Here is a 10,170-nt window from a genome sequence, read left to right as displayed (position 1 = left end):
TCACAGCATCAGAACTCTAAGCACGTGAGAGAGGGTGGGCACCTCCCAGAACATTGTATTGTGCCACGCCCAACAGAAATACTCCATGTGGATAACATTTACAATCAGCTCCTCAGTTGCTCATTCCACCACTGAGTTTTCAATGACTTATGGGTAGAAAAGCCATACTAAGTAATTTACTACACCTCATGGTTATATGGCAGCCTGACTAGGCCATGATTCTCAATGATTTGGCAGTTAGATAATGATGTTATCTTTGTTTTTGTGTAATGCTGATTTTCACATAACAACCTGGCCCTTGGAGAGGTGTTTATATGTCTTTTGTAAAAGGTCTAAATTTGATAATGTGAAGTGTGTATGTGTGTGTATATCTCAAAACTGACTTCTGTTACTGGATTATTTTGCAGATAATTTTATATGTCAAGGAAGAGATGAAAAAGAACAATATCCCAGAACCAGTTGTCATTGGAATAGTCTGGTCAAGTGTAATGAGTACTGTGGAATGGAACAAAAAAGAGGAGCTTGTAGCAGAGCAAGCCATCAAGCATTTGAAGGTATGAGAACTGTGCCTTAACAAGTTATTCTGCTTTTAAGTGGGGATGCATGAACAGTCGCTGTACTTTTCTAATAGGATTTATCATGTCCTGTGGTTCCTGGGGATAAACCAAAAAAAATTACCCACTGCCATCAAATCAGTTCCAACCCATAGCGATCCCCATTGAGTTTGCAAGGCAAGAAATCTTTATGGAAGTAGATTGCCCAGTCTTGCTTCCGTGGAGTGGCTGGTGGGTTTGAACCACCAATCTTTTGGTTAGCAGTCAGATGCCTTAGGCACTGTGCTACTGGTAGGTTATCCCACCAGTAAATAAACAAATAACATGAACTACTGATAACACTTCTAAGGTTGACTTGGCCTGCCTTTGGTTCATGAGTGAGAAACAAATACATGTTTAAAAGTAGCTTAAACCTGCAAATTGTGATACTTGCTTTTGAGGGAATATTAGAAAATAGGTGCATGCTTTTTTCTCCTCTAAAATAGTGAACATTACATTGCTCCTGGAATATTCACTACAGTATTGCTTATTGGGCTTATTAGATGCTTAGTAGGTTTTTATGGTTTTCAATTTTTAATATGTGAACAATTTAGTTTAAGGAGCATATACTTTATAGTGATGGTAAAGGTGAATTATGTTCTGTATTTTGGGGATTTTGTACTGGGTGGTCATTGTGATATATATGAGTAAATCTTTTCTCCCTTCTCTTTAATAGCAATACAGCCCTCTGCTTGCTGCCTTCACTACTCAAGGTCAGTCTGAGCTGACTCTGTTACTGAAGATTCAGGAGTATTGCTATGACAATATTCATTTCATGAAAGCCTTCCAGAAAATAGTGGTGCTTTTTTATAAAGGTAATTTAAATTTTGAATTCTATTATTAAATTTAACAGAAATGCTTCAGTACTGAGAATAATTCAAAAGAATAGTTGCTTGAATATTTACTCCCTGAAATACTTTTTACTCCCGTCACAAGAGTGAGTTGTCTCCGATTAATTGGGTAATTTTTAGTGCATTAATATTAAAACATCTCTCAACTGTGTTGTTGTTGCTGTTATGTGCCATCAAGTTGGCCCCGACTCATAGCGACCCCTCCTTGGGTTTTTCCAGGCGGTATCACTACGGAAGTAGAGTGCCCATCCTTCCTTCTGTGGAGTGGCTGACGGGTTTAAACTGCCGGCCTTCTGGTTAGCAGTCAAGTGCCTTAGACACTATGCCACCAGAGTTCTTCTCCTGTTCTCCAGCCATGTCATATACCCAAGTTCCTACCCAGACACACTGTTGACATTTCTGTAGTCTTCACATGGGCTGCTTTCCTTGACCCTATCCCACTGTCCAGTGTGAACTTTCACTTCTCCTTCAAGACCAGTTGAAAGTGCTTCAGTAAAACCCCTATTTCTGTTACTGTTCCTTTATCTGTGTGATCCCATATTGGTTTAAAGTGTTTGATTAGCATACATAAAGACCTCTGTTGGCCCCCAAGACTGTGGCCCTGGAGTGCACTTCGGGCATGGGATAAAACTCACTCCCAAGGGCTGGCTCTCAGCCCAACAGTAGTAAGACTTACATGCAGAACACCTAGCCCAGGTTGATGCACTCACATACTCTATGGAGATACACTCCTTAGAACAGTTGGCTGTGGGGCACCAGAGGGGCAACATTGACATGGAGGAAAAGCTGGACAGACAGGAGGAGTCCCTACGAAGGGCACGGGGATTGGGGGGGAGGGGCGGTTAGGATTGGGGATATGGTGATTGGAGAGTGAAACCAAAAGTACACAAACAAATGAATATAAAACATTCTGTTCTATAAATTTACACCCAAAGCACAATTAAAAACAAAAAACCTGTTAGGAGAGCACCCATCACAGTTAATTTATTGAGGTTCATGATAGCAGTTTTTGTTTTAATGCTGCATAAATAAAAACCGCCTCAAGCCCAGTGAATGTGGTTTGTGTACATGTATTAGTTGTGTTCCCTAGTTTTCTCATATGTGATTTTGATGGTGTCTTCCCTAGGTTTTGGTTTTTTTTTTTTTTTCTTTTTCTTTTTCTTTTTAAGCATGCAAGTAATGACCTCCTGTGTGCCAGTGTGTTAGCAGTTATCAGCCCAAGGCTAGATTTCTTGAAAGGAGCTGTACTCTTATTTACCCTCATTCAGATTTTTTAGAAACAGATTCTGGAAATCCTCATGTAATTTTTCAGGATGCATCTGGAGTATACTGTAATTTGTCTTTTTTTTTTTTTTTTTTTTTTTTTTTTTTTTTTTTTTTTAATTAAAACACAGTTACCTTCGTACACCTGAAATTAATGAAATTTTTGTCAGAGTTCCATGATATTTAAGAAGGGGTTTCTCAGCGTCAGTACTGTTGCCATTTGGGGCCAGATCATTCCTCATTGTAGGTGATTGTCCCGTGCATTGTAGGGTGTCAGCAGCATCCTGGTGTCTACTCAGTAAATAGCAGCAGCACCACTCCTCAGAGTGACCACCAAAAATGTCTCCATAGTTTGTCAAAACTCCCAAATAATAACGATGACTCTCTATCCTTTATAGCTGAAGTCCTGAGTGAAGAGCCCATTCTTAAGTGGTATAAAGATGCACATGTTGCAAAGGGGAAAAGTGTCTTCCTTGAGCAAATGAAAAAGTTTGTAGAGTGGCTCAAAAATGCTGAAGAAGGTAAGTTTTCCCCTTTGTGCAGTTGATTTGTGCAATGAAGCCTGGAAATTCTTGATACTAGCATAGCCATAGTGTGTGTCTACACACAGTTGCCGCCTTTTATTCTGATGCTGTTTTGTACAGACTTTGTTGCTTTTTGACAGACCTGCAAATAGTCGTTTGCTTAGGTCAGGTGAAGAAAACTTTGACTGTAATTATTGCAGTGTTTTGATGGCTCAGCCAGAATACTTAAACATACTAACAGGCAGCTTGAAAAGTTTGTAAACAATAGGTGTTTGTTTATTTTAAGATTCATAAGTGAATACTTTTCAACAGATCCCTTCCATAATTAGGCTATTTTCGTTTTACTAATAAGATTTTTTAATTATAATAAAAAGCATCAGTGTTAGAAATGGGAACTTTTGTGTTCTGATGCCATATAACACATGACTACATTTTTCCCCTTTTCTAGAGTCTGAGTCTGAAGCTGAAGAAGGTGACTGAATTTTGAAACGACACCTCAGTAACGCAAACAGGAGTTGTAGTTAAAACGTCATGTCTCATGTGTCCTGGTTCTTACATCTTCCTACCTCCCTGTATCAAGCATGATATAAGGGCTTTCATGGCAAATTTTATTTTCACTGTTTCTGTGGTTACTGGAAATGTTGGGTTTAGTTTCTAAAACCCTGTTTTAGGTAGCTACAGGAGCTGTAGATTGGAATCTATGTTGCATTAGTCTTTTCAGTTCTCTTCTACCTCCTGTATTTTCTACTGTAATGATGTCATTTAAGGCCTTCCACAGTGAACAGTTCATTTTCTTCCCTGGGTTTTCTATATGAACAGTTTTCAAGATACGATTTGGTTAAAAACAGTTTGTTATAAAAATTGTTTGCAAATTAAACTGTAAAAGTATCCACAGTCTCAAACAGCAATGATTTGTGTGATAATTTGGTATGAAATGAAAAGGTGGCGTATTTTTTTGCCCAGAGCCTTATCAATGGAAATCTCTTACATAATAATTGAATTTATTAACATGAATCTTGAGTGTTTGGACCATTACTTGCATGTTAACATATTTTCTTGTATTTTTTAACCCCAGATGTCCTTAATGTTAGTTGTTTGCTCACTGGTTTTCATTCTGTAGTGAAGTCATGGAAAAAAAACTCTCAAGTGAGATCTTTGGGAAGTCACATGTGACAGAGGTGGTGGGAAGAAGAAAATTGAGTTTTTTCCCATTAGGAAACCTTTGCATTCAGTTAATATCTTTCTAAACAAACCAGATGGCTATTCTTTTCATTGAACCATTTTCAGATATACCTAAGAAAACTTCCCATTCAAAGTATTTTACGCAGAATACGCTTAGATCAATGGGAGAGGCTTACAGATAAGGGAATGACTGATAATAGTTTTAAACCTAGTAAAACTTGTTGAAAATGTTACAGGATCAGCATGTTCTAATTAAGACTCTAAAAACATGTCTCCTATTGGCTTAGGGTATTTGTTGTAAAGAATGAAGTGCAATGATAATGATATATTCCACTTGATCATACTGGACTGGCTTCAGTTTCTTACGTTCTGTAATGATTCAAGCATCTGCTATTGACATACCCTTAGTTGCCATTTTTTAATTGCCATGAGCCAAATACTCTGTATGGTTGATCCATCTATTTTAATGGCTGCCTTTTCATTTTCATCCTTCTTGCTGCTACCCATTTATGTACGTAGTCATTAGAAAATAAAAATGTGACCACATATTAGTGGGGGGGGCTACTTCATGTTGAAAGTGAACATTTTGAAGATTTTCTTTATTGGTGAAAGAAACTAACCTGGAATAATGCCACCAGAGACTGAGTGGAAATTGCCCCTTTCTAAGGTGCCATTCTTATGAGCCAAGAATATAGTGTTTAAAAGTTAATCTTGAGGGAATAACGTGTAATATAAGTTGAAATAAAGGTATCGTAACCTTATGGAAAAGAGCATTATAATTGATAACATTTTGAATGAGATGAATTTGTTAAATGAATAACTTTGATAAGGTTTTCTTGCACAGGCAAAATGTATTCGCTAGGTTTCTATATAGTAATCTGGTTTTACTTTGTAATTTGTAGTCCTCAAAAGACTTTTTTTTTCTTTTTTTTTTTTTAAATAAAATCCATCCTTACACTTATGCTTTATAGGTCAGTCTTTTTTTAAAATTTTTAATTGTCTTGTAAATTTCATGTTAATTACTGAATAGTATGGTATGTTATGCATTCAGATGTCTTCACTGTGCAAATACTAAATAATTACTCCTTTCAGCCAGTTTATGATTCCTGAAGAAACACGTAGAATTTTTTATAGCTGAAACTACATTAACATATTTCTACAGCCAGCTCATTGCATGTTACTACTGTACAAAGTGTACCCTGTTTTATTATATACTGTGTATAGTCAAAGTGTGTAGTCTTCCAACACTACATTTTGATCTTTGTCTGATCATAGAGTCTTTCCTACATAATGACATAGTAGTGTTTACTTACTACAGTGTTAGAGTAAATGGGTAAGTCATCTGTGGCAATATAGTTTAAGGAAAGGGAATGCTTTTTTTAAAAGACTTACAGATTTTCATTTTGAATTTTAAGTGGTAATTTTGGAACTCGGCTGCCAGTGCCAGCTTGTGACCTTGAATATATAATACTTAATATAGACTAAGTAGTAAATTACTTTGTTTTCTTGGTGTCAGTTTTTAAGGCTAAGTTTCCTCAGTAAGTTTCTTATTTACTGTGGGAGTCTTGTCTGAGAGATACTGTTCTGCTCTTAAGAAAATTTCATATGCCAGAAATACTACAGATAATTGACAGAATAATGGTGGTGAGGGGGAAATGCATGGGGTTGAGAAATAAGACTATAGTTCAGCTTCTCAATCTTTTTTTTTTTGTCAAACTCACCCCCAATCAAGCTTTAGTAGGCCTTTTTCTCCTCATCCCCGCATGAAAATAGCATAGATGATGCTGGAAATGTACTGTGTGTACATTGTGCTTTATGCATAAAGATCATTGCCCCCATTGAGAATGTACACCTTAATTTATCTGTTTTTGAAAAAAGGTAAGGGTGTCTAATAACTAACCATTTTCATTGGCAGGCATTCATTTTTATGCTTAAATCCGTGGGCTGAAGCAGTATTTTTTCCATCAGACTTACTGGGAGATAGATCTGTTTTCTGCCAGTCATCCTTTCAGCAGTTGTGCTTTGTCCCCTAGCCCACCATAGACATTCAGCAAGGCATTTCCCATTGGCTCTTCAAGTCTTTAACAGGTTCTTGATTGTAAATGTGTATTATAAGTAGGTCAGTTTTGGAGTTCTAATCTGTGAAAATGCTCTGGGTGAATGACTTAAAGTTGTTAAGTGTAACAGACTTTGGTAAATGGTAGTGAAATTTCACTAATGAATCTACTGTTGAACTCAGGCTGCTTGGACTGACAACCAGAACTATTGTTAATACAACGCTGAAGTTTTGGTGTTTATGTTAATATAAGTATTCTGTTCTCCACCCTGCTGTGACCTAAATACTTGAAGCAAAATTATTAAGAAATCAAAGAAGTTTTTCTTGAGGTTTAAGTTGAATTTGGAGGATGTGATACAAGTAGTTTCTTTCTTCACAGTAATCTATAGTTGCAGTGAGGATTTGTACCTACACATAGTTGTATGAAATTTCGTGTAGGTCAGAAAAGCTGCCTATTTGCTTTCTACTTAAACTATAATCAGTCAGCTATATAAAATTCATTTTCCTTTTTCCAGTGCATTTAATCTTTTATACTAGAATTATGATCTCAGCTCTTAGTGAATTGAAAGGATGAGGTTATATTACAAATGGCACTAAGTCCATTTCGATTTAGTAATTCATTAATCAGAAACTTGTATTTTAAGAACCTCAGTTGCTTACGGTGCCTACCTATTATGATGCCCTAGAGGAGTAGACAGTGATTAAAATCTGGATTCCTTGCTTTGTAAGACTATCTAGAGGGACCGATATCTTGTTAATGTGATTAGGATGTTTCTGGTTGTGTTAGTGCCGTTTCTGGAGGTATGCATTAAATGTGTATAATGAATTTGGGGTGCAAGAAAGAAGGCGCTCTGGTGGCACAGTGCCTAAGACATTTGCTAATCAGAAGGTTGGTGGTTCAAACCCACCAGCCACTGGAAAAAGGGACAGTCTACTTCTGGAAAGATTTACCACCTTGGAAACCCAGTGGGGGTGGCTGTGAGTTGAAATTGATTCCATGGCAGTGAGTTTGGGTTTGATTTGGTTTGGTTTATAAAGTATAATTGGGCTGTTGTAGCGAATTTCCAGTCTACAACCGTTTTTAAATACCTGAACAAAACAAGCGAGGAGCCAGTTTGTGCTGATACGCTAAGGGCAAAAAGTAATTAAAAGCCTTTTTAAGATGGTGTCCTGAAGGCTATACTTTTAAAAGCTCACTTAGTGGTAACCTATTAGGGAGCTAAATGACCCATTTACAAACTCAAGCCTTTATTCAAAAAGATGTTCTGCATTCTCTGTAAATACACTTCATTTCCATTTTAGTTAGGAATAATGGATCCCAGCATGGCAAACAGTTGAAGAATGGAAAGAACTGAATAGCTGGTAATCCACATAGCTCTTGGCACTCTGAGCAACCAAGTATGGCCATCCAAGTCAGTAATTAACACTGCTGCGTTATTTGTGTTTAACTGTAAAACTTGCTTATTGTCTGTACCCTTGAAATTGAATAAAATTTCATGAGACGACTTACTAATGGAAAGAGAAAAGCCATGACTGTTCAATTGGGGGTTGTACACTTCTCCTTCCTTACGGCTCGGTACTTGGCCTTTAAATATGTTAAGGCCTGTGCCTGCAGAATTTTTTTTTCTCTATTCTACTTTTCAATCTACATGACTTACGTGTACTTCTAACTCATCTAGAAATGTAGAAAACATTCCACCGTTTCACTTCATAAAATAGTAATGTACCTGTTGCCACCGTCTGCAAAAATCTCCCCTTTCAGCACCCTGTTCCAATTGCAAAGTAATTCCCAAAGCAGCACCTTAGTTCAGGCCATCGGCATCTTTCCCGGTTCGTTAAATGATCCATGTGTGCAAGTGTAGTTTTAAGTTGAAAACCTTTCTGCCGAGTCCCGTGTGATCTCTTAATCTTCTTTCCCTCTTGCCACAATATACTTGTCACTTAGTAAGCATGTAAAAGTTGAGTAAGTGAAAAAATGAAAACATGGGTAATACTACCCACCAGCGCCCCTTTGACATTTAGATCAGCACTGTTCTGTAGTAATGCTATGAATGATGTAACCAAGACAGGATGGGAGCTTGTCAGTAAAGTCTGTCATTCAATTAAATGTGTGTATGTTGGGGACTGCTGTGCTAAAAGGTTCTGGTAATGAACTGGGCACTAGTACTCAAGCCTGTGGGAAGAGGTAGGTGACCAAGTGGGCAGAGTATGACGGGACACTGCAGGGAGTGGCAAATTGGAGAGTACAGTTTCAAGGGGTTGTAATTGTAAAGTGTTAAGATACTATGATGGACAAATTACATTTGCAGACAAAATACGATTTGCCATCCCCTATCCTCTGAATAAGGGTGTATACAATGTGTGTCTACCTGAAACTTGTAACTCAGCAGGGTAGGTAGAGAGCTCCACCTACTAGCTGTATGGTCTATATGGTGGGCAAATAAACTTCTGAGCTGTGTTTTGTATGTAAGAATTATGAAATCCAGTGATGCCTGCACATGTCAGTTGGACTTGATGTTCTAGCCAGAGCAATTCGATAAGAAAAAGAAAAGGCACCCATGTTGGAAGGAAAGCTGTCTCTTTACATGAAAATGTAGGACATCCCAAAGAATGCACAGCAAAGCTCCTAGAGCTAATAAATGAACTCACAGAGTTTCAGGTTAGAAGGTCAACAAAAATCATTTGTTTCTATTTACTGGGAATGAGTAATCCAAAGAAATTAAGAAAGCAATTCCATATAGCAGTAGCATCTAAAAGGATACAATACCTAGGAATACATATAAACAAGGTGAAAACTTGTACATGAAAACTACAAAATGTTGGTGGAAGAAATTAAAGATGACCTAATAAATAGATCCAGAGTGTCATAAGTGCCAAGAATGTCCAGGTTTCAAGTTTTAAAAATCACATCGTATCAAAAGCCAAGAAAACTTGAGTAAGACGCCAACACAAAAATGACACAGATTTTGGGATTATCTTAAAAGGAGTTGAAAACAGCCATAATTAAAATGCTGCAAAGAACAATTCCAAACTCATTTGAAACAAAAAATAGCCTCAGCAAAGAAATAGAAGATATAAAGAAAAACCACATGGAAATTTTAAAACTGAAAATCAGAATAATTTTTTTAAGAAAATGGATAAGCAAAAAGAGACAACAGGGAAGAATCCATACTCTTTAAGATGTTAGGTTATGTAAGTCAGAACAGAACCTATCCAACCTGAATAGCAGAAAATAGATTGAAAAGCAAATGACCTGAGAAGGAACTGTAGGACGTTATAAAAAATCTAACATTCATGTCATGAGAGCCCCAGAAGGAGACTCAGAGCAGGGTTGAAAAAGAATTTGAACAGATAATGGCTGAAAACTTTATAAATTTGGCAAAAGACAAACTCAGATTAAAGAAGCTGAGCAAACTCTTAAAACCAAGGAAATACACATCAAGACATATATCATTGTCAAACTTCTGAAGATTCACCTTCTGTCTAGTTTTACACAGTTTTATTTAAAAACAGCTGTAGTGAGTTTGAGGGAATTCAAGGCTGATTGTTCTGGTTACCAAGTGCCGCTCTGACAAGAATATACCATAAATGGGATGGCCTTAACAGTTTATTCTCTTACAGTTTGGAGGCTTTAAGTCCAAGTTCAAAGTGTCAGGCTCTAGGGGCTGGGTGAAAGCCCCTCAACCTTGGGGTCCAGCTCT

General features: G+C 37.2%; 1 protein-coding gene across 1 annotated transcript in view; it reads left to right on the top strand.

Annotated features, from left to right (window-relative positions):
• Positions 1 to 3,711, top strand: part of BZW1 (basic leucine zipper and W2 domains 1) — a 13,292-nt gene extending 9,581 nt beyond the window's left edge. The window contains exons 9-12 of the mRNA XM_007935262.2: positions 408 to 554; positions 1,270 to 1,408; positions 3,106 to 3,228; positions 3,680 to 3,711. Of these exons, the coding sequence (XP_007933453.1) occupies positions 408 to 554; positions 1,270 to 1,408; positions 3,106 to 3,228; positions 3,680 to 3,711 (441 nt within the window). The remainder of the gene's footprint in view (positions 1 to 407; positions 555 to 1,269; positions 1,409 to 3,105; positions 3,229 to 3,679) is intronic.
• Positions 3,712 to 10,170: the final 6,459 nt, after the last annotated feature.

This window comes from Orycteropus afer, unplaced genomic scaffold (genome assembly GCF_000298275.1).
Source record: "Orycteropus afer afer isolate SDZICR_OR568_19922 unplaced genomic scaffold, OryAfe1.0 scaffold00002, whole genome shotgun sequence".
NCBI lineage: Eukaryota > Metazoa > Chordata > Mammalia > Tubulidentata > Orycteropodidae > Orycteropus > Orycteropus afer.
Note: the sequence above shows the minus strand (reverse complement) of the source record. Positions and strands in the feature narration are given on the sequence as shown.